This window comes from Nelumbo lutea, chromosome 3, assembly GCF_056320005.1.
Source record: "Nelumbo lutea isolate HS-2025 chromosome 3, American lotus-T2T, whole genome shotgun sequence".
NCBI classification, from domain to species: Eukaryota; Viridiplantae; Streptophyta; class Magnoliopsida; order Proteales; family Nelumbonaceae; genus Nelumbo; species Nelumbo lutea.
The window spans coordinates 47,906,309-47,931,881 of NC_142686.1; the positions used below are offsets into that span (position 1 = coordinate 47,906,309).

At 38.6% G+C, this 25,573-nt stretch overlaps 1 protein-coding gene across 4 annotated transcripts in view; it reads right to left on the minus strand.

Moving 5' to 3' along the window:
* The window catches only part of LOC148864781 (uncharacterized), a 140,271-nt gene that overhangs the window by 10,857 nt on the left and 103,841 nt on the right, over window positions 1–25,573 (minus strand). For all 4 annotated transcript variants that reach the window (XM_088976179.1, XM_088976178.1, XM_088976177.1 and 1 more), the window contains exons 15-22: window positions 24,078–24,179; window positions 14,434–14,610; window positions 14,069–14,257; window positions 13,451–13,692; window positions 13,186–13,332; window positions 6,413–6,626; window positions 5,472–5,600; window positions 5,209–5,352 (exon numbers count right to left, since the gene is read on the minus strand). In XM_088976179.1, the coding sequence (XP_088832305.1) occupies window positions 5,209–5,352; window positions 5,472–5,600; window positions 6,413–6,626; window positions 13,186–13,332; window positions 13,451–13,692; window positions 14,069–14,257; window positions 14,434–14,610; window positions 24,078–24,179 (1,344 nt within the window). The remainder of the gene's footprint in view (window positions 1–5,208; window positions 5,353–5,471; window positions 5,601–6,412; window positions 6,627–13,185; window positions 13,333–13,450; window positions 13,693–14,068; window positions 14,258–14,433; window positions 14,611–24,077; window positions 24,180–25,573) is intronic.

Sequence of the window (25,573 nt, forward strand, 5' to 3'; positions counted from 1 at the left end):
GGATTCACCTGGTGTTAGACAGTTTTGTATGCCCTTAGCTTCAATCAAAATTGATGTACTTTATGAGTTTATTGTAAATGAATAAAAGTGCATATTTGATTCATGTTCCCTTGGTATGTTTCTGTGTAATACCCTTAAACTGGACACTTATTGAGACCCGTGTTAGTTTAGAATGCTCACAGCCAGTGGGTCGGTCTGGGGAGACCTATCCTGACAAGGCTGACACTGTGGTGCCACCAAGTCGGTTGGGGTGGCTTGTCTCAGCTACCGGGGTGAGACCCTAGGCACATAAAGTGTGGGATTAATTGAATCTTTGAGCTGGACCAGATTTCTAGTATTGCCCTGGACCTTGGAGATTGATGGGCAAAACTGGAAAGTTACACCCGACCCCTAGACTCGATTATGATACTGCACTAGGTGTCGGATCGGGCTGTCTTTGATGTACCAATCAGTGAGATCCTTAGCGGGGGTCAAAACCTGGGTATGTTGGGACAATCTGAGAATTCATCTGAGTGAGTGATCATAGTGACAAGATCAGCCCCTTTGTCGGGCAAAGGTAATGATCGGGGATGCACTCTCACTGTTGGAAACCAAGACTGCCGGTAGCCGATTTCAACCGTTGAGATTTGTTTTGCAAAGTATATTTTATATGAGATATAAAAGTATATATATTATGGTTTCTAAAATGTTTGCAAAAAGGTTTTAATTCCCGGGATCCATATAAGTGGAGAGTGCAACACTGTTCCTTGCAGCCGAGGGAGAGGTCCTCTCTTGTCGAGCAGTGTATGATCATTAAGGGCTGAGAGGTTAAGTGTAAGACCATTGAGGATAATACCTGATGGGCTAATCTTGCATCTGCCCATAGTCCCTGGGTGTTACAAGGTGGCTTGGCCCAGGGACCACTTAGGGTAAGTGTTGGGCCCATAGAGCCCATTCGATGGGTTTCAGGGGGTGCACTGTCTTTAATAGTGTATTCGACCAGGCCTTGTAACAAAGGCTGGGCCGGACCCATGTGGCTGATGTGTAGATCAATGCTTGGGTCCCATGCCATACAAGGAAGCCCAACTGGGCAGCAGTTAGGAAGGTTAAGTGAGCACATAAGCTTAATGGGCCTAAAGCCCATTTCGAACTGGGCTATTTATTTAGTTAATTAAAGGGGCGAATTCTGAGATTGATTAGCAGATAGGATAGGGTCTTAATCCTATCCACTCAGAGAGTCCAGATCTGAATGTGATTCAGATCTAGAAACCTCCTAATGGGATTAGGAGAAAGCTAATCTAATCTGCAGATAAGATAAGGGTTTATCCTTATCACTAGAAGAGAAGGCTGATCCAAATATGATTTGGATAAGCAGCTCCTAATGGGATTAGAAGCTGATCTTTTAAGTTAACAAAAGAAGGAGGGGGCGACAGCCTTTAGGAGATAACATCAGATCCTCTTTAGTGCTGAAATCAAGAAGAGAGAATTCTGCACCCTGCGAATACTCTCTTGCCGCCTCCCTGTTCTTGCCGCCTTGTTTGCCAGTTCGATCTCCAGTTGTGGGAGAAGTCAAGATTGGATCTTGACATCAGTTCTTTGAGAAATGATTGTAAAAGAAGCTGTGCTCACGTACCATTCTACTGATTCTTGCGAAGGACAGAGTTCTTGGGGAAGAACACTGCTGATTCTGCTCCATCTTGCATTGTGCCATCTTCAGTGGGAGCAGTCTTTGGATCCTTCCTTGGGCGTGAACACCTTCGTTGGGAGATATTACTTCTCCGTATCAGGTATAATTCTCTCCTATTCCTTTTGGTTCAGATCTGGTTCAGTTTAAGGTTCAAGAATGATCATTGAAAATATGATTTTCTAAATTGGGAATGTGATTCCCAGTTGAAGGGAGAGAAAAATTTTTGAAATTCGCCCCTTATTCCGCAATCTTTGGGCGTCCATGGGATGGATCTCTCATCCCTTCACCTAGATATACTTAATAAAATCCCGGGATGAAGTCCCAAGACTTGTGAGGCAATTTCATGAGCTTGTTCTAACTCAATTTGGTACCAGAATTAAGGTTTTCAGATCTGACAATGCAAAAGAGTACTTTGAGAAGAGTTTATCCTTGTATCTTTCAGACATGGGGGTTATTCATCAAAGCTCCTGTGTTAGAACCCCTAAACAAAATGGAGTTGCTAAGAGAAAAAATAGACATATTGTTGAAGTTGCAAGGAGCCTTTTGTTTGCCTCACATGTTCCCACAAGATTTTGGGGTGATGCTGTACTTACTGCTACCTATCTCATAAACCGTAAGCCATCCAGGGTTCTAGGGTTTAAATCCCCCTTCAGTCTTCTTCATCCAGACAAGGATCTCTTCCCAATTCCTCTTCGTGTGTTTGGCTGTACCTGCTATGTTCACATTCCAAGTGTGCAAAGACACAAGTTTGAACTGAAAGCCCACAAATGTATCTTCCTTGGTTACTCCCCCACACAAAAGGGATATAGTTGTTTTGATCCAAAGATTGGCACCCGACATGTCTCTATGGATGTTACCTTTAATGAACTTTCCCCTTTTTATAGTTCCTCTCAGGATGGACTTTGACCACAGGGGGAGAGTTTGTCACAAGTTTTTGCTCTTCCTCTTCCTGTCCCAGTTGAGTCTCTTGACAAACCTGTATCCTCACCAAATGAGTCAAGGGAGGATCAGTCACTTCATACCTCTTGTCCAGGGGACCCTATTTCTTTACCCCCTTGCCCTATCCATAATCCCAAAGTGTATCAAAGGCAGAGATCCAGGAATGAGCAAGTGGTTTCCCTTACAACAGATGAAGCTCATACATTCCCAATCACAGATGAGATAACAGGTACTGCTTCAACTCCTTTGGAATCATCTTTTCCAGACCTTGATGTCCCCATTGCTGTTAGGAAAGGGAAGCGGAAGTGCACTACACACTGCATTTCCAAACACCTTTTTTATGACCTGCTTTCTCCTTCATACTTTGCCTATCTTTCTTCTGTTGCTTCTAACCCCATTCCTAGGTCTGTCTCAGAAGCTCTTGGAATTCCAGAATGGAGAGATGCCATGGAAACCGAAATGGATGCTCTACATGCAAATGGTACTTGGGAGGTGGTGGATTTTCCTGAAGGGAAGGATCCGGTTGGGTGCAAGTGGGTTTTCACCATTAAATACAGAGCTGATGGAACTATTGAGAGGTACAAGGCTAGGCTTGTTGCAAAAGGGTATATACAGACATATGGGATTGACTACCTGGAGACTTTTGCCCCTGTTGCCAAGATAGCATCTGTGAGGGTTCTTTTATCTCTGGCAGTTCACTTTGATTGGCCTCTCTATCAGTTGGATGTAAAGAATGCATTCCTGAATAGTGACTTACATGAGGAAGTCTACATGTGCCTTCCCCCAGGGATGTATGGGAAAGATATGCAAGGAAAAGTATGCAGATTGAAGAAATCTCTTTATGGTCTCAAGCAATCTCCTAGAGCCTGGTTTGAGAGATTTAGAGCTGCATTTGTTAAATTCGGCTATGTTCAGACACAGTCGGATCATACTCTGTTTGTGAAGAAAAGTAGATCTTTGGCAGTGTATCTCATTGTGTATGTTGATGACATTATAGTGACTGGTGATGATGCCTCAGGCATTCTGGCTCTTAAGTCTTTCCTCCGTACAGAATTTGAGATTAAGGATCTGGGGGAGTTGAGATACTTCCTTGGCATAGAAGTTGCCAGATCCAAGGATGGGATCCTTATTTCCCAAATGAAATATGTTCTTGATTTATTGTCTGAAACTAGAAAACTGGGTGCAAGACCAGCTGCAACTCCCATTGATATGAGTCACAAACTTTCAGCTACAGATGGAACTCTGTTGGAAGACAAAGGGGTTTTTCAGAGACTTCTTGGGAAGCTCCTGTACCTGTGCATGACTATACCAAATATTGCACATGCTGTCAGTTGCATTAGCCAATTCATGCATGCTCCTAGAGATACTCATATGGCAGCAGCTGAACGGATTTTGTGCTATCTGAAAGGCTCTCCAGGGAAAGGAATCCTTTTTACCAAGCATGACCACTTGAAACTTGAAGCCTATACGGATGCTGATTGGGCTGGAAATACGGATGATAGAAGATCTACTTCAGGATATTGCAGTCTGGTGGCTGGTAATGTTGTCTCTTGGAGGAGTAAGAAACAATTTGTTGTGGCCAGATCTTCTGTAGAAGCAGAGTATAGGGCCATGGCACATGGGGTCTTGGAATTGTTGTGGCTAAGGTCCTTAATGGAAGAACTTGGGATTGATCATGACAGACCCATGATGTTGTACTGTGATAATCAGGCTGCCATCAACATTGCTCACAACCCGGTACAACATGATAAAACCAAACATATTGAAGTTGATAGACATTTTATCCGAGAAAGAGTCTCCTCCAGAGAAGTGTGCCTTCCATTCGTTACCTCTGAAGGCCAATTGGCAGACTTTCTCACCAAAGGCATCTCCAAGGCAAGACTTCATCATGACACTGGCAAGCTGGGCATGATTGACATCTATGCTCAGCTTGAGGGGGAGTGTAGAGAAGATGGGCCGAATGGCCCATAGGCTGTTACTGTATATTATCTTTATGTTCTTCTCTGTAATGGGCCTTATTCTGGGCCCATACTCTTTTATGTTCCTCTTTTGTAATTTCTTGTCCAGCTAAGGACCTCTCTTGTAATTACTAAAAGATTAACTTAATAAAAGTGTATTAGAGAGTTAGAGGGTGGTTACGTTCGATACTCTCATCCTCTAACTCTTCTTGCCGCAGCTCTCTCTTCTTCTCTAATCTTCTCTTGCTAGTTTCCTTTGTTTCAAACACAGTCCCTACTTCTAGGACTGTTTTCAACTCCTTCAATTTATGAAATGATTATGATTTTCAGAACTTACTAGCATATGCTAGCCTAACAATTGAGTCCTCTCTTTATTATAAATGATATTCTTTTCTTATTCTATGTTCTTCTATTAATAAAATACAGCTAATGAAATAATACAGTTGTGTTTGTGTTAAACAATGTAATCTGGCAATTTCCAGAATACAAAAGCCAGCACATGGTGAAAGATCAGGAATATTGGTTCAAAATGTAATCTTGAAGAAGATGTTCTAAGGAAGAACTTCACAAGTTCAATCTCATCTCCATTTCTCTTAAGTAGATAAAAGATCCATAAGCAATTCCATGGTGTTTGTGGTTCAATACCGAGATTTTTGAAGCCCCATAACCAGATGGTCGTGAACTGAACAATGATGGGTAGCTCATCCCACCAAAATGGGATGATATGGAAGTCTCAACTGATCCTGTTGACTCAGGAGAAGATGTTCCAGATGACCTTGCATCATCTTCCTGTAAAATCAAATTTAGGTTATTTTCATCCACTGCCTTCCAGAGATTGGTGCAGTTCTGCACCCCAGTTTTCCTGTTTTATTCTTGGCTAACTGAAAGAGATTTGACAAAGCTCATACCTCGGGTTCTGAAGCTTCTAAAAGTGTCTTTGCCCACATATCATCATAACCAACTGAAGGTCTAGAGACAATGTTCTCCTCGTCAACATCTGGAGCATCAGTTCCCGCACCGGCAAGAAATTCATTAACCTAACACCAGGTGGAGAAAGACCAACAAGACATCTCAGAAAGAAACACAAACCACAGATGGCTTGAGAAAAAAACAGTAGGGAATATGTTCCATAAGCTGTCCAACATTAATCAGACGTTAACTCTTAAATAGAAACTTCCAGAGCAACAGATGTAGAAATGGCAAGATTAACATTTCTATAGGGCACTATATACTGTAAAAAATAGATTTACATGTTATCTTCAACTTCACAACCCACAGTTTACCAACTTCCCATGGCTAAGTTCTTCATAAAAATAATCATGTCAGTAGAGCTGGTAAGATAAACATTTCTAAAGGGCACCATATACTGTTAAAAAATAAATTTACATATATCTTTAACTTTACAACCCACAGTTTTCCAACTTCCCATGGATTAGTTCTTCAGTAAATAAGTCAGTAGAGGATGGGAAGAATCCATCCTCTGAACTGTGTGATACATGGAAAGCACATAAAGAAGGATGAGATCTGAAACAATATTAAGTTGGCAACTCTGGGAAGATTTCCCATGCATGGAAGCAAGCCAATTTGGGACCCTAACCACCTCTGTACAGTCAAAGGGAAGTAAGGTCATAGCCATGAGAGATGTTATTAAGTCATGGGCAGAGTTACAAGAACACAAGAACACAACAAGGTTATGAGAGCTAGAACCTTCTCCAATTATCTTGGCCTGATTAATAATATTATTGAGAATATCAAAGGTTTAATCAAATCATCTAGTCCAATCTATAATATTAGATTCAAAACATATAGCATATCCAAAATTATATACTATATCAGCTAAGTTTCTCACCCTGTTCATTGCTGTTGCATTATTTCCCCACAAGCTATCATCACCTAGGCTTGCAGCCCATGAATTTACCAGGTCATCATCAAGTGTATCAGGCTCAGCAGGCATTGCTTTAGACTCATAGACAAGGTCAGAAATCCCTGTAGCAACAGCTGGATCATTCAGACCAGTTGATGCACTTATGTGCTGGGTACGATAAATGTCTATGAGTTTTGCGCTGCTCACAACATAATGAAGGTGGGCTTAGAAACAGATATAGATGGGAGAATATATCAAAGTTAAAATAAATGCATGATTAAATCACTAGTGACAAAAACAACAGAAATTCCAAGGTGAACCCTCAAAGGTAACAAATAGCAAGGAAGAGATGAAAAAAAATAATGTCAGATAAAAGAAAGATCTCATAACATTTATATTGAGAAAAAAGGAAAAATATTTAACAACCATATCTCTTTTTTTCTTCCCTTTATACAGAGATGGTCTGTGATTAGTATGTCAAAATGCTGGAAGACAAGAATTGATCCTAGATTGAGGTTTAGAACCCCCACCTCACCCAACTAAAACAAGGTATTTTCTACTTAAGTGGACATCTCTTTTTTTCCTTACTTTTATAGAAGACAATGAAACAGGGCAACTGCCAGACTTTGAATTAACAGATCTTTCTTTCATTCTAAACCTCTCTTCCTCTCCTCTTCTATTCCTCTTTCTCTATTTTCCTCTTCTTTTAACCTTAGAATCTCAACTTGGTAACAAAGCAATCCCAGGATCTTGTTCTTCTTATCACCAACTATAGGTAGTTGGTCAACCAAGAAGCAATGAATGAATCCCTAGATTCTGGTAGAGGGTTCCTTTTAGAAGATTTTGGTGCTGTTTGTGAAGCTATATGATGTTACTTTTTTTTTTCAGAATTTTAGTAAAAACTAAAAAAACAGATAATGGGGTTTTTATTGGTCTTTTTACATTGAAATTTGGTGAAGGATTGGAGTTCAGTGATGATGCTTTCCACCTATATTTACCGTCCAGGCCAAAAAAAAATCGCTCTCTCTCTTCCTCATCTTACCTCTAATGCTTGTTGGCCCCTTTCTTGATACTGCAACTTTGGAGTTTATTGTTCTGAGAGAAACCTACAATTTGTGATTCATATAGCAGATTGTGAAGGGTAAGGGAAGTTTGTACTATTTTTATTTCTCAAAATGTTACAGAGGTTGCGTCACACCTTCTAGATGTTTGCTGATCTTTCTCAAGGGAAAGAATCAATAGGGTGCAAAATAGGTTGATCAAAATATATAACATAGGCTAACTATAAAGGGTTACACCTGTTCCCTTTATCCTGGTGCATGAAGTTTGGTGTAAACCTGTTCCCCTAAAAATTGAGGCTTTTTGTTGGGAGGTTTTCAATGGAAATATTGATACACTGGACTTGTTGCAAAAAAGAAGAAAAATGTTTGTTTGCTTCCAAACTGGTGCACACCCTGTAGGCAAATGGCGAAACTGGGAATAATTCTTCTCTTTGGGAGCAAAGTGGAATCTACCTACGAGCTTGGCCAGTTTATTTGAAGTTGGAACTTTTCGTTGGCCAAGGGAAAAAGGAAGAATAATGTGGAGATGTACAAGAGCTACTATTTCATGGGAAGTTTGGGAAGAAAGGAATGCAAGAATATTCAAGGAAAAGGAAAGAAGTATGGAAGCAATCGTTAAATGTAGAGGCATAAATCAGGCTGTGCTGCCTGCGGCCTGGCATGAATTTCGACAGGCCTAGCACAACGGTTTGTGGGCTGTGCCAAGAGTGGCACAATTGTACAGGCCATGTTGGGCCTAGGATTTTAGGTCCACGGGCTGAGCCGACATGACACGACCAAGAGGGCCGTGCCGTCCACGACCCACATGCTGGCATAGCCCAAACCGCAGCCTGGCCTAGCACGGCTTGCGACATAGCCCATATATATTATTTATAAATATTTATATAATATTATATAAATTATAATTATATAATAATACATAGTATATAATATATTAATAAAATAAATAATTTTTTTATTTTATTATACTAATTTATTTAATTATTATATATATAAGCAATTGTATACATCAAAATTCATATAAAATTAAAATTTTAAGTTTTTTTTTTTGTCAATTTTTTTAAATAAATAGCTTTGGCCCGATGCATGGCCCGACCTGGCCCAAGGCTTGTCCACGGGCCAGCCCGGCCTACGACACAACACGAAAGGCACGGGCCTGGGCCGTGGGCCGTGCCGAGTTGACCCCCACATTATCCCAGGGGAGGGCGGCATGGCCCAACATAGCCCGCACTTTGTGTGGGCTGCCCATGGGCCATGCCGTGCCGGCTCGGCATGACCTATTTTACACCTCTAGTGGAATGCATTATGACAAATGTGATTCATTAGATCTAATTTATAGACCTGTTTTCACCTTGTTAATTTGATTACTTAAGAAGGAAGTGGAGGGAAGTCGCAGCATTGTCAACAAGGAAAAGCAAAACTTAAAAGCTTTGGGAACCACCTGAAGACAACTTTATTAAGCTTTGATGGGAGCCGTTTTGGTAACCCAGGCCCCTTGGGGATTGGAGTGGTGTTTAGGGATAAGGATGGGAGTACAATAGCTTCATTTTTTGGTCTTGTTGGCATAGGGAACTCAACAAGAGCTGAATTGCTTGTTGTTCTTTATGGAGTTCAAAACACGCAAGAATTGAACTTGGAGAGGGTGGTTATTGAAGGGGGCTCCCAAGTGGTGGTTGGTTGGTTAAAGGATGAGAAGAAGGCAGCTTGGACTAATAGAGATGCTATTACGAGGATTAAATGGTTAACAAGGGAAATGACTTAGCAATTCAATAGGTTCCAAGGGCTACAAATGGGTTTGCTAATTCTTTAGCCAAACAAGAGGTAAATAGGGGGTAATTGTATTGGTCTCAATTGAAATATTTGTATTAAGGGGCTAAGCCTACCCCCTCTCTTGGATCCTCATTGTACATATCTATCTATATTAATGAAATGAAATTATATTATCTGTCAATAAAATAAATAAATAAATAAATAAATAAATAAGGGTTACACACAAATGTATAGAGTAGATTATCAAGGAACCTTTGTTCCCATAGCTAAACTATTTGGACACTGCAATTTTTAAGTACTTACTATTCTTGGCTCCCATTTTAATGAGATGTCAAGAATGCCTTTTTGAATAGAAATCTTCAGGAAGAAGTCACATACAATTACCACATGGAATTCATGTTCTTGAGAGTGAAGGAATAGTGTGTAGACTAGGGAAGTCTATCTATTACCTGAAACAATCACTTGGAACATATTTTGATAAGTTTAGGAGTGTTATTCAAAGAACTGGACTTAACCAGTTACATGTGAACCTGATAGGCCCCAATTAATGCCAGGAAGAGGAAAGGTCAACAATCAGCTAAGGGGGGGAAATAATTGAACAATTAATCACATGAGGGCAATTATAGCTGGAGGGAATAAGGAGAGTCTTGGGGCATTTATAGCTATGCCAGTTATGAATAAGAAGAGTTTGGGCATTTATAACTAGGCCAGCTGGGCATTTATAGAGGGAGTCAGTTATGCTATCAGTAGAGTATAAGAAGGGGCTTTGGGGGATGGGGGTGGTATGTTTTTCTTTGAGTAAAGAATATTGTGAGTGTTTGGAAGAGCCGGCGGTCTCTCGAAGAACCGACCAACTGTTAATGTTTTCTGTTGAATGAATACTAGTTTCTTTTGTTGATGTTCGAGTGTGTGAACGCTACTCTAAGTCTGTGAACTGCGTGTCAAATTTCTGGGTCATATCAGAACCACACTTTATTCATTAAAAGGGTGGCAATTCTTATTATATCAATTCAAAAAGGGTTTTTTTTGGCCAAGCAAGGGGTGGATAGGGACGCTTTTTTTTGGGCTAATTTTTAATATTCTTTCATTGTAATTTACTGATGGGGAGATAAGACTCTTTATCTCCCCCTTATTGTACCTAAAGCTTCATAAGTCTTAATAAAGTTTCTGTTATTGATAAAAAAAAAATTCTTATTGTATCAATTGTCTATGTGGACAAAATTGTTGTTACAAGTAATGATGCATCTAAGACCACCAAATTAAAGCAATTTCTTGCCATTGAGTTTAAAATAAGAGGCCTTGGAGATGTTATTTATTTTATGGGCATTGAAGTTGCCAAATCTGAGGAAACATGTTTTGGACTTTTGAAAGAATAGTGGAAAACTAGGAGTTAGACCGACTCTTGTAGACCCAAATCATAAATTTTGTTGTGGTTAGGGGTAGGTACTTACTAATAGAGGCATATTTAGAGACTGGTTGTAAAGCTTTTACATTTATGCTTAACTTGACCAGATATCTCTTATGTTGTGACTGGGGTAAGCTAATATATGCATCAGCCTTTGGCACCTCATATGGAAGCATTTGAAAGAATTCTGTGTCACTTTAAAGGGTACACCAACAAAGACATCCTATCCTTCATTCTAATCATGGTCAAATAAACTAGGCTGGTTCAGTTCATGGCAATGCACTCTACTTCTGGTGATTGTACTTTTGTGGGAGAAAACCTAGTATAAAGAGAAGAAAGAAACATTAAGCGGTGGCCAGGTCAAATGCCAAAGCTCGATACCAAGGAATCATAGAGAGTATCCGAATTGTAATGGTAAAATCGGTCATGGGAGGGTTAGGAAATTAACTTTGATAGTCCAATGAAGCTCTGTCACAACCGGAAGCATTAGTGAAACATGACAATAAGGCTATTAATGGGTCAAGTCTAGGGCAGCTCAGCGTACACCTAGCCCCAAACCAAGATTCAAAATATCGAAAATAAGGCTGTTTATGGGTATGTGGCACAGGTGGATTGGGCAGTAGCAAAAATTCCACCCGTGCCCATACCTTATCCAGTGTAATGCATTGTATCATGTTATATCAATGGATATGGACCAACACCAATGTATACCAAACACAAGTTGGCAAAATCTCCGCCTTTTCAAATTTTTGACTCATTTTTCATTCCTTTTAGACTTTTGATTTTTGTTTGCTTGTCCTAAGCTCAGTGGGGGACTGTTCCTTCTCTCCGAACCTGCAAAACAAAGAGAAAAAAAGATGGAAAAAGAAGAAGAGAAGGTAATTTTTCTTTTATTTTACCAGGCATGCTCTTTGTCTAAGAAAATAATTCATATTCAATTGATGCATGTCTTTTGGGGTTTCAATCACAAAAATATGTAGATTTGTGGTGTATAGCAGATTTATGCATTTTCTCAAAAAAAAAAAAAAGAAAAATACAAAAATTACAAAAGCAAATATATGTATTAAATGATTTCTATTTATGATTTATCACACCCATTGCTCCAATATCAATTTACGTAAAAAATGATAATTTTTCTTAGCAACTAATTTAAAATTCTGAATTTTACATTATATGTATCTTAGAAATTCTAATGGACCTTACATATTGTTAAACTAAAATATATATTTCTGTAAGTTATTAACTAATACTTTAATCATAAATAAATAAGCAAATAAAACATATTGGTTTTTGAAGAAATAGAGTTATTATTTATACAAAAATAGCAAAAAAGTAACGATTTATGTATTTGTTTATATAAAAACATATTGTTTATGTATTATTAGTAAAGTTATTGTATAATATCTACATGTTCTAGACTCCCAGAATTATCAATTGTAATATATTTCTTCATATAAAGTATAAACTATTAAGTGTGCATTTCTTATGTGTTTATACCATATTCATGTTTTTTTTTTCATAAGTTACCTTATTCATGACCTTAGATTTAGTTTTATTGATGTATTTTTGAGATTTGTAAGAATTTCCCTAATGTATCCATGTGGATCCATATCTTTCCATCATATCCATGTGTATCTGTATTTATATCCATATCCAAGCTTCCCCATATGATACATGATGCCGATACTTTGAACCTTGTCTTAAATCAAGAGCAAATACCTAGACCTAGACCTTTAGGGGTCTATAAGCAATAGACCCAGAAACAACCCTATGATTAATCAGGCTTTTCTGGTCTGACCCGATTATAAGTAACAAGCCTTTAGCTTGGTAATTTGACAATTATACTGCTAATTGTCTTGTTCTCTCTTCTCAAAATATCTTGTCCCTTATAAAATGACAATTTTATACCATATATGAAATTATTAAAGGTAAACCATGAGAGCCATGTATGAAATGTTGAGAAGTATATTTATCATGTGCTATTATGCATATGTATTTACCTAATCAGTTCAGTTCTTAATCAGGTCAGAACTAGTATCCCTAATCTAGACCCTATTAAAGTTGGGACTCAAAATGCGGACCCAAAATCATGTAATACAGTTGAGAGTAGGAAAATGTCCAGAAGAGGAATCTTACTGCACATGTAATAGACAACCTGAGTAATGTTATCAAATAAATTATTCTGTGTTACAAACCTGAGTAAAGTTATCAAATATAAGTTTGGGAAACTAAAAAGATCTACTTTCAGGAAAAATGCAAAGAAAAAAAGAAAAAAAGAAAGAATATAAAAGAAAATTGAATCATAAAATAATCAACGCTTAGCTGAAATAAGGCGAAGAGAATGGAATAGTGAAGAATTCATCCATTTTTGACAAGGTAACTTGATTCATCTTGTCATTAAGAGGTTGCCTCCTTATTCATTGATCAAATGTCCTAATGATTCATTTTTATCCCAGTACGATATGAATGTTGACAATGTAATATCAAATAAGGACATGATGCATGCCAAAGATACAGATTACCTTATTGGCCCCAAGGGTAGATATTTTGCTCTTGGTACGTAACAAAACAATGAAACTTGATCAAGAAGTTTCTCATGGGTCTCATATAATTTCTTAAGCTCCTCATCTGACCACTCCTTTTTTGCATTATCATGATTCCGTATTTCTCTAAATATTCAACATATAAAACACATATCAGGGCCAAACCATGATGAACCTAGTCAAGGTCAAATCATCAGAGAGTAAAACCAAACACCAACATCGAATGTTGTTAGATGTCTCTTACTTGATGAGGTCATCTTGTCCCATGTACATTTCATCAAGAACCTTCAACATGGGACTTATCAAGGATCCAAGGCCAGTACCACTAGCTCCTTGATCTTCTCCATTACTAAGATGCATATCTGAGAATTGAGACTGCACTCCACCTAATGATAAAGCATGTAAGAATTCATAAATCTGTAGCCTAAAAGGCTCACCAGACCTGATTGCCATGGTTATTAAAGCTTGAGCAGCAATAATGCGAACCTGGAGCAGCCAACACAATAGAAGAAAAAACTGTTACATAGCAGCACCTATAACATTCACTACAAAGAAAGTGAAAAATTCTAATCCAATAAAAATAAAACAAAATAAAACATTTCCACCATGTAGATAATCAACAACCTCGCAAGTTCATTTGCGATTCATAATTGATTAAATTCAAAAATAACAAGTTGTTGCTGTTCTGGTTTACAACTGAACTAAACAGAGTGGAATGGTGGAAAAGGATTCATGTAGCTGACCCCCTATAGTTGGGGAAAAGCTTAGTTGAGTTGAGTTTAGTGAAGAAAAACTAGAGGGGGTTTTGTTCTGGTATTTCTTTTCAAAAAGAGATGTAAAAGGGTTTTACTGAAATAGATACCTCCCAGCTCCCACTAAAAGCACACCTCTGGAGCCGAGTTAATGCACCTGCTAAGGTGGGATTCCGAGAACTAGCAGCAGCCACCATTTTATCTGCATCTAACATCATTAATGCAGTACCAGGAGGGGTTGCAGATTCCCAAGCATATTCAGATGCAGCATAATTTGCATTTTCTCCAAGGAACCATACCTACACATGTGATCAATCAAAGATCAAAAGTGAAAATGAAAATAACGATAATAATAATAATTGCATTGCCTCTTGGAGAATATAATGTCACAGATATAGCCAAAGTTGTTTCAACATCATATACAAGATGCTAGAGATTCAATTAACTAAATCATAAAGAAAAATATTACACTTACCGCTGCTTGCACTAATCTCTGTAATGCCAGAGCTGATTTTGGATCAGATGCAGATACACCATCTAGGGAAGTAAGTCCTGACATTGAACCAGGCTGCGGTGGTGGCAAATCAAGAACTATTGTGACTGCTTCCAAAGCTGTATGCTTGCCACCTGGCCCAGCCCCAACAAGGCATGTCTGGAAAGGTACATGGATGAGATTCATGTGAACCAAAAATTAATACATGCTACACTATCATCAACAGGTTACAAATATTGCATCATTATCAAAAGGTAGTCCAGGTATAAAAGTTAATTCCATGTGTTCTCTTAGTGACAATGGTATAAGCAACTTCCAAGTTGACCATTTATGTAAAAAAAATAAATTAATTAAAAATATCAGAAAGGAAAAGTCACCTTAAAGATTAAAAAAGTGCAGTTAAATCATCAGCCATGAGACACCTAGGAGATTGACTTGCTCAGCCAGGATTGCAACAGAGTGCACCATAGTCTAAGCCCTAGTATAAACCTGCAAAAAGCTACCCTATCGCAGTGCAACCCTTTTTCCTAGCCTAGCTAAGTCACTGCCTTACCTATTTAGCATCAGCGAATCATGTCAAAAGAGCCTTAAAATGCACACTCCAAAATTAATCTGATTTTTGAGTTGTTTATTGTTCATTAAAAAAAAATTAAGACAACCACCTTCCTTTGATCTCAGTAAAGAATGTAATGTTGAAGATCTGTTTTGGAGATCTTAGACTTATTCAGAAGTTGTTCTAATAAATGATACTTAATTATGCATTCTTTTCAAGATTTAATTCTGGCTGTCAAAATGTTAAAGGATTGGTTATTAGTTAAATATGATTTCTAATGTTATTTTAATTATTGCTAATGGAACACTGTATTATGTAAATGTTAGTTAGGTTTTAGTATCCTGCAATTTTAATAAATAGATAGCGCAAATCCACTCTATTAGCAGCTGTTAGAGTTGGTCGAGTAAGGGAAACTTAGTCTTTTCATTATAGTTTTAGTGTAGTGATGTGGCAATTCTGTTTTGCTTTTTATTTTTCTTGTCCCATATTTAAGTAGGGGTATATTTGACTTTGTACCCTTTTTTGAATATAATAGAGATTATAGTCGACTAGGAGGGTTAAAACTCTCTAGTTCAACAGCTTTCTTCCTTCTTCTTTCTCTTTCTCTTTGAACATGACTTATCTGTACCACTAAAACATGGTATCAGAACCCTAAATAAAAGAGAGGAAGGCTGCAATCTCAAGTTCCTGGACCTGTGATCTCTTCTCTTCTTCTTTTCTCCTTTTCTCTGAGGCGCGACCTCAGTTACACAGGTAGAAAGATGCAGCAACCCTTTTTTGTTGATCCAGGACTGCTGCAATCCCCATTACAGGTGTTAGGAAGGTGCAGCAGCCCTAGGTGAGTAGTTCTCAGATTGCTGTCACCATGAGTGACAGCCCTAGTGGTTGTGTGGTGGTGTTTGTTGTGTTACAGACCCTCTACTGAGCAGTTTCAAGAGGGGTTTTTTCTTTCTTTGTATTTGAATGGTGATGTGAGAAATAGTGTGGTTAACAGTAGTGGTGTGAGAAATCAGTTTTTTTATGAAGGAGATGGCTGAATGTGTCTGAATGGTGGTATATGTTAGTGTTTTTTTTATGGTGGTTGCTTAAGAAAATGCCATAAGGTGATGTGCAGATTGCAGCAGTGTTGATTGAATAGAAAAAGTCCTTTTTGTTTGTTGATAATTCAGAAGTAGGAGAAATCTAGTGTATTGTGAGAACATAATGGCAGCAACTGGAAATGGTGGTGGTGATCAGAAATCTAATGTGGTGATCCCCTCAGACTATTTAGGTGTGCAGATGACATCAATTAAACTTAATGCTGAAAATTATGTGCCATGGGCCAAATCGGTGGAGGTTTTTCTCAAGGGCAAGAGGAAGGTGAAACATGTGAAGGAGGATAGACCATCAGTTGACCATCAGTTGACTCTCCAAGGTTTGATGATTGGGAACAAGAGGATGCCCAAATCATGACATGGCTATGGAACAATATGGAACCCAAGATAAGTGTAAACTTTATGTTCTTAGATACAGCCAAGGAAATATGAGAACATGCCAAAAAGCTCTATTTAGGACAGGATAATACTACGACAGTGTATCAGCTCTATTAGGAGTATTTTAATTTGCAGCAAGGAAATCAAACCCTTGAAGAGTATTATGCTAGCATGAGGAACCTCAGAAATGAACTCAATGTCTATCATCCCCTAACTTCAAATGTTAAAATTCAGCAACAACGAAGGGAGCAACTTGATGTAACCAGGTTCTTAGTGGGGCTGAAATCAGAATATAACCAGTTAGAGCACAAATATTGGGAGGTTCTACTCTTCCTACACTTGAGGAGGTCTTTGCTTGGCTTCGTAAGATTTCCTTGGGACCCATAAAGAGTACCACAACATCTAACAGATCTGTGCTTGTTGTAGCGAGAGGAGGTGGATGTGGCAATAGAGGGGGAGGACGTACATTTTGAGGAGGCCGTGGTAATCCCATGTTCGGTCGTGGTGGTGGAACTAGTGGAGGTTGTGACTCAGGGGGAGGCCATGGTAGAGGAAGAAGACACACTACTAGAAAGTGTACACATTGTGGCAAAGACAGACATAAGATTAATTTCTATTATGATCAACATGGCCCACCCTCTACATGGGCTAATCATGCAATTGTTGGTGGTGGTGATGTGAGTGATCACCAACAGACAAATCAAACACCTTCCACATCTACATTTGCTTCCGGGAAAGGGGATGATGAGTGTACCACGAGATGAGTATGAGAGCTTCCTTCAGGCCACTTCACAACATAACATTGCTACTCTTGCACACTCAGGTATGGCCTGTCTGGCATCCAAACCTTCTCATTGGCTTATCAATTTTGGAGCCTCTAATCACATGACCAGGACTCTAGGTGTGTTTTCTTCCCTTTCTAAAACTTCCACATCACAAACTGTTACCTTGGCCAATGGTTCTTCTTCCTCCATTTGTGGTGTTGGTAATGTTGACACTGCTTCGCTTTCTTTACCATCTGTTCTATATGTACCTAAATTTCCATTCAACCTCATGTCTATTACTAAATTAACTAAGGCCCTTAATTGCTCTATCACATTTTACCCTTCATCTTGTGTTTTTCAAGATCTCAAGACGGGGTAGAAGATTGGTGGAGGGCATGAAGCCAGGATTGTACTATCTTGACAGTGGTGGATCTTTAGTTGCACTTCAAACTTCCTTGACTCCTCTTCAATGGCATTATTGGTTGGGACATCCATCTCTCAAGGCTCTCAAGCTACTAGTTCCTTCTTTGAGTCATTTGTCTTCTTTGCAGTGTGGGTAGCGTCAGTAAGGGAAACACCATCGGGTTTCCTTCAGTTCTAGGGTTGATAGTCGTATGTTGAGTCATTTTGCTTTAGTTCATACACATGGATTTATTTAATGAAAGAAATGAGTGAATTGTCTTCTATTTTCAAAAATTCCATGCTGAAATACGTATGCACTTTGGTGTCCCAATAAAAGTTCTTCGTTCTGATAATGGTCACAAATACTTTCTTACTTCCTTTCAACAATATTTGGAACAACATGGCATCATTCACCAGACATCGTGTGCATCCACCCTTCAACAAAATGGGGTGGTTGAACGAAAGAACCGTCATCTTCTTGAGACTGCTCGATCTATCCTTCATCATATGAGCATTCCTAAACGTTTTTGGAGTGACAGTGCTTACGACTTGTTTTCTCATTAATCGGATGCCCTCCATTCTTCATGGTCGATCTCTCTTTTTTATTTTGATTCCCACTTTGTCTCCCTTTCCATTAACTCCCTGGGTCTTTGGGTGTGTGTGTTTTATTCATAATCTGGGCCCTGGTTTAGACAAGCTAGATGCACGCTCTATTAAGTGTATCTTTCTTGGCTATTCTTGGGCCCAGAAAGGGTATAAGTGTTACAATCCTACCACTCAGAATCATTTGTCTGCCCTGATGTCACATTTTTTTAGTCCGTGCCATTCTTCTCAGGTTTTGATGTACTGTCCTCTTCACCATTGATCCCTCTTCCTTTTCCAGTTGGTGATCTCATTCCGGTTGTTCCTGTTATGTCTGACCCTTCACCTCCTCCACCAATCCGGCATGTGTATACTCATCAACAAACACCAGCACCTCCTTCGATTTCTACCTCGTCTGTGGATCCTGTAGTTGCTCCTATTCCAAAGTTGCCTACCTCTTCTGAACTTGATCTTCCCATTGCGTTACAAAAGGGTAAATGTAGTTGTACCCAGTTTGTTTCTTTGTTGTCCTCTATATTTATACCCAAGGATGTCTAGGAGGCTCTTACTTCACCGAGGTGGCATCAAGCAGTGGAGGAGGAACTCTCTGCTCTTCAACACAATCACACATGGGAGCTCACCACTCTTCCTCCTGGTAAGCATGTTGTAGGTTGTAAATGGGTGTATACTGTTAAATATTCACCAGATGGCAGTGTGGAATGGTTGAAAGCCCGACTGGTTGCTAAAGGTTATTCTTAGTCATATGGGGTGGATTATATGGAAACCTTCTCCCTTGTGGCTAAGATCGGTTCAGTTTGCGTCTTGATTTCCTTGGTAATTATGTATGAGCTTGACATTAAAAATATCTTCCTCCATGGTGACCTTTTGGAAGAGGTCTAAATGGAGCAACCACCAGGGTTTGTTGCTCAGGGAGAGGATGGTAACGTGTGTAGGCTCAAGAAGGCAATTTATGGGTTAAAACAGTCTCCTCGTGCTTGGTTTGGGAAGTTTAGTGAAGTGGTGAAAAATTTTGGAATAAAACAATGCCAGGTTGACCACTCAATGTTTAGCTATGATTCTGAAATCGGGAAGATTCTATTAGTGGTTTATGTGCATGATATAGTCATAACTAGTAATGGTAGATTAGGGATTGACAGACTAAAGGCCTTTTTGCAAGGACGTTTCCAAACAAAAGATCTTGGGAAGTTGAAGTACTTCTTGGGTATAGAAGTCGCCAGGTTGAAAAAATGTATAAATTCGTGCCAAAGAACCAAATGCTAAAACACCCATAGAACCAAATGCTAAGTTGAGCAATGATTCATGTGAAATGTTTGATGATCCTAGAAGATATAGACGGTTAGTGGGGAAGATGAGCCACCTAACCATTACTAGACCAGACATCTCCTTTGTTGTTAGTGTGGTGAGCCAAATTAAAACCCTCGAGTACCTCACTGGGATGTAGTTCTTAGAATTGTACGGTACTTGAAGGGAGCTCCAGGTCGCGGGTTGTTGTACAAACCAAGGGGAAGACTTGAGATAGTTGAGTATATAGATGTAGATTGGGCAGGTTCGGTGTTTGACAGGAGATCCACTATAGGTTATTGCGCATTTCTTAGAGGAAATCTGGTGACGTGGAAGAATAAGAAGCAAACTGTTGTGGCAAGTAGTGCTGAAGCTGAACACAAGGCCATGGCACACACCACTTGTGAATTAGTATGGCTGAAAAATCTTCTGCAAGAAGTTGGATTCTCAATGAACAAACCTATGAAATTGTACTATGACAACCAAGCTGCAATCCACATCTCATCTATTCCAGTTTTCAATGAAAGGACAAAACACAAGGTTGATTGCCATTTTGTGAGGGAGAAAGCCCTTACTGGAGAGATAAGCACAGAACACGTGAGTTCAGGTGATCAATGGGAAGACTTGTTAGAGTTGGTCGAGTAAGGGTAACTTAGTCTTTTCATTATAGTTTAAGTAGTGTAATGATGTGGCAATTCGGTTTTATTTTCTATTTTTCTTGTCCCATACTTAAGTAGGGGTATATTTGACTTTGTACCTTATTTTAATATAATAGAGATTATGGTCGACTAGGAGGGTTAAAACTCTCTAGTTCAACAGCTTTCTTCCTTCTTCTTCTTCTTCTTCTTCGTCTTCTTCTTCTTTCTTTTCTCTTTCTCTTTGAACAGGACTTATCTGAACCACTAAAACAACAGCTATATCCTATTTTCGTAGAGAAGATGGGGGTTAAAATTGTAATTTTATCTTTCTTTGTATACTAATTTTTGTACACTAATGTATTTTATTCATTCTTGTTGAAGATCTTTCTTTGTATCCTATGTTGAAGATTTTTCTTTCTGGGATTGTGATACTAAAGACACCCCTCCAATTTGTATCTCACTCTTGTTCTCTCACCTTCTTGGCTGGAACTGACATGGTATCAGAGCAGGTTGCTCTCTAATTGTTTTCTTTCTTGCTTGATACTCTCTGTATGCAGTAATCCGATCCTTCTACTGGGATTTACCATTGTTTAGAAAATCAAACTAGACCAGCCAATCAAACCGGTTAAACTGTGATCGGCCCTTTGGCTGATTCTATTGTACCTTGAAAATCATAATTCATGAAAAACCGCCAAAACCAGATCATGGCCAATTTAACCAGAAAACCAGTGAACCGATCTCAGTTCTATGAAACTGCCTCGGTCATAACATGAACAGAAACTTCAAAATGTTAATAACAAGGCTTGAACCCAAGACCTCTTATTTATGTGTATTGTCTTGTTACCATTAATCCATCTCTTTGTTTGCATTTATTTGTGCCTCTTTAATGTATTTATTGCCTTAATACACATGTATTTTGAAGAAAAAGTGATCTTATACATGCAAGCAACCAGACTAATGGGTTTAAAATCATTTAAGTGACTTGCATCCACCATTTTGGGAATCAATGCTAAAATGGTGGCATTAGCACTCAAATTAATCTTACCTCTCTCAAAGAATTATAAGAACACCTCCATCAAGTCACCACCTATGATTTCCCAGCAATCTTGGTAAAAGGCCATTGCGAAGCCATCTGGACTCGAGGCTTTAGATCTTTCCATTGAGAAAACAACATCTTTTACTTTTTGGACCTCAAAATTTCTCTCTAATTCTTACATTAGTTCTTTACTCCCTGTTTGCCACTAAAAATAAAAAATGTCCTCTCCCATTCTGTCTAGGCTGTCACAAATGGTTTTAAAATGATCGTAAAAAGCTCTTGCTATCTCTTCCTCCCTTGTAAGAATTTCTCCATTCCATTTTGCAGCCTCTCCATAGTGCTCTTCCTCTTTATTCCATTTGCCAAGGTATGAAAGAATTTGGTATTCCCATCTCCCTCCTTTAGTCATTTACCTCTAGACTTTAATCTCCAACTTATTATCTCCATCAATTATTTCCATTTTAACTTTTGCCTTTATTTTTTATTATATGTTTTGATTAGATTGAGAATACTCTTTTGTAATTATATGCACATTTCTTTTTCTTAGGAATTATAGTGAAACATATCAAAGTAGTAAGCCAATTATCTAATCACCAATTCTCTGCTAGTTCTTTCAGGAAAACATTTTAAAAAAATTATGATGGCTCTAATGAAATATTGAAAACTTTTCAATAATATTCTAAAATTTTAAGTTTTAAATATATAGTTTATCAATGAAATCTGAAATATTGTCAACATATCAGCAAAATATCGAGGATATTTGGGAAGAAAAACATTCTTGGAAGATTTTGTATCACCACCTAGCAAATGGGGAAAGTTCAGGGATATATCGCCAAATATCATCAACATTGCAAACCATGATGACATATTAACAATATTCCACAGTTTTCTTTTACTTCCAAAAATATCTTGTATTTCCCCTTCTAAAATGGTAATAATTTTACAATACATAAACACAATGGTTTTTTTATGAGTAACAGCAAATAATTTATTAATTAGATAAAGAGGTTTAAGTACACCAATAAGGGAGAACCTAAATAAGGAGGCTAGCCTCAGATCTGTGAGTGCTGCCCAAGTCTCTGCCAGGATTGAGTTTCCTACTCCCAAAGGGCCTGAGAAGAGTTCTAAAATATTATCATTTTCATCCCAGATTGCTCCACCTATGCCTGAAGGCCTAGGATTACCCAGGCTGCAACCATCAAAGTTAAGTTTTGGGTGTCTCAAAGGTGGAGAAGCCCAATTATCCACAGGTTTTACTATCCAAGGATGTCATCCATTGTGAAATCAGAGAAGATATCTAGAGTCTTAACCCAATGCACTACTTAAATAGAGATGTTGTCAATCAGTTCTTCAATAGGTCCTTCCTTCTCCTTGAAAAGAAGATCATTTCTTTCTTCCCACACACCCCACAAGATTGCTGCCCATGTACACCTCCACAGTACCTTTCCCCTTTTCTTTGGTGGGGAGAAAAACAAGCTGAGGGGTATTCATGCAGCAACTAGACATGCTATCACCAGCAACAATCTAAGGGGCCATTTGATAATGATTGAAGTGGCCGAACTGAATGATTTATTGCTTTATCTTTTAGTGGATAAAGTAGTTATACAATAAAATATTTAAGGATATGGTAATCAATCCAACATGCCACTCAGGCATTAGGGAGCTCAACCTACTTTAATAGTTTCACTGAGAGAAAGTTTAAGTAGACCTGGCAAAAAGTTGACCCAACCCAACCCAACCTGAAAAAACAGGGTTAGGGTCTCATATTTAGCTACCTGAATGTGAGAATGACCCGAGCCGACCCAACCCAGAAAAAACTGGGTTGGGTTGGGTTGTGTCATGGGTCAACCTGCTGACCAAATTGTCAAGTCTAATTGGGACTACATATGCATTGTTAGAAGTTTCCACTCTTTAATTTTTTCTATTTAGTCTTTATTCTTTATTGTTTACTCTTTAAATTGTGAAATGTTCAAGTTTTTTTTATTTTATATTTGGAATTTTAAGGTTAATTCCTTTAATTTTGGAAAATTTCATGTAGTTTTTCTTTATTTTTTTAAATCAGTTATTTTTTGGGATGACCTGAATTAACCCACGGGTCAACCCCAACCCGAACATTTAGGGTTAGAGTCTAGCATTTGATAACCCAGCCCGAAATTCAACCCAACCCGAAATCAACCCGAAGTGTCTTGACCCAACCCAAGCCCGACCCACTCAACCGAATTGCTAGGTCTACCCCTAAGTGTGTAATTGCATGATTGAAATGTTGTCAGATGAAAAAAGAATTAGGCATATTTAGTATTTACAAGAGCACAATGTGCCAAGCATCCCAATCACCCCCCCACCTACATCAAACACCATGCGTTCTTTTAGTGAGGGTGGTGCATACCCTCTCCCCTTGCCTCATAGTCAGCTCCCTCTTACAAGATACCCAGTATCTGGCCATAGCATCAGCCAGAATATTTGCTGACCTGTAGATCCCCAGAAAGATGGCTTCAAATTCAGTTCATAAGGCTCTCAATTCCTTCAGAGGTCCTAAATATTGTTGCATCACTAGTAATGAATGTGACAATAGAAGACAAAATTTCAGTTATCTAAAAAGATGAAACAAAATTATAGTTTATACTTTATAAAAGGGATAGCCCCTCGAGTTATGAAATGTAGCTTCTTAAACCAACCCACTTAGACTTTCATAAGACATTATGAATTACAATACCTATTAAACTTTGGGAGACAAACATTCTTCAGCTTGAAAAATGAAAATATTGGGCAAGTATGAGCTCATGGTTATAGCACAATCAGAAAGGACAACAAATTTGAGCACAAAGTCTAAACATAAAATGAAAAACATAATCCAAGATTTGGTATACCCAAACCTACTTTCCATAGCAGCTGCAGAACATCAGCATCAATCTTTCCTGGAACTTTAGTAGCAAAAATTCTTGCAATTTCAAGAAGAGTGACAGCCATATCTGGAGTAGCCTAATAAAACATGGGAAAAAAACAAACATTATGATAAAGTAGATGGAACCAAGTATAATAGGAAGCATATCTAAAGGACTTCATATAGTAGTATCTAGTAAATGTGAACCTTCTGTTAGACAATTTATGCCCTTAGCTCCAATCAGCATGATGTACATTATGACATTTATTGTAAATGAATAAATTACATAATTGATTCATGTTATTATGGTGTGTTTCTGTGTAATACCCTTAAACTGGACACATATGAGACTCGTGTTAGTTTAGAATCTTCACAGCCATTGGATAGATCTGGGGAGAATTATCCTGCCAAGGCTGACACTGATGTACCACCAAGTTGGTTGGGGTGGCTTGTCTCAGCTGCCAGGGTGAGACCTGAGGTACATGCAGTGTGGGTTTTCTTGAAACCCTGAATCGGACCAAAATTTCAGTATTGCTCTGGACTTTGGAGATAGACGGGCAAAACAGGAATGTTACACCTGACCCCTAGACTTGATTATGATATTGCACTAGGTGTCGGATTGGACTGTCTTTGATATGCCAATCAGTGAAATCCTTAGAGGGGGTAAAAACCAGGGTATGTTGGGACAGTCTGAGAATTCATCTAAGTGGGTGATCATAGGGACAGGATCACCCCTTTGTCGGACAAAGTGAATGATCGAGGATGCACTCTCTCTGATGGAAACCTAAATTGCCGGTAGTTGATTTCAACTGTTGAAATATGTTTTTGTAAACTATATTTATATAGACATATACATATATATATTATGGTTTCAAAATGTTTGCAAAAGGTTTTAATTCCCGGGATCCATGTGAGTAGAGAGTGCAACACTACACCTTACAGCCGAGGGAGAGGTCCTCTCTTGTCGGGTAGTGTTTGATCATTATGGGTTAAGAGGTTAAGTGTAAGACCATTGAGGGTTATACCTAATGGGCTAATCTTGCATCTGCCCACAGTCCTTGGGCCTTCATAAGATGTCTGGACCCAAGGACCATTTAGTGTAAATGTTGGGCCCATTAAGAGTCCATAGTGATGGACTCGGGGGTTCACTGTTTTCAACAATGAATTCGGCCAGGCCTTGTAATAGAGGCTAGGCCGAACCCATGTGGCTGATGTGTAGATCAATGATAGGGTCCCACGCCATACAAAGAGAGCCAAGCTAGCTAGCATTAAAGAAGAAGTGAGTCTGAAAGCTTAATGGGCCTAAAAGCCCATTTCGAACTGGTTTAATTAGACTAATGAAATAGGGGTGGATCTGAGATTTGGATTAGCGGATAAGGATAAGGGATTATCCTTATCACTTAAAGAGTCCAGATCCAAATAAAGATTTGGATCAAGGAACTCCTAATTTGATTAAGAAGGTTGATCTTTATCTATAGATAAGATAAGGGAT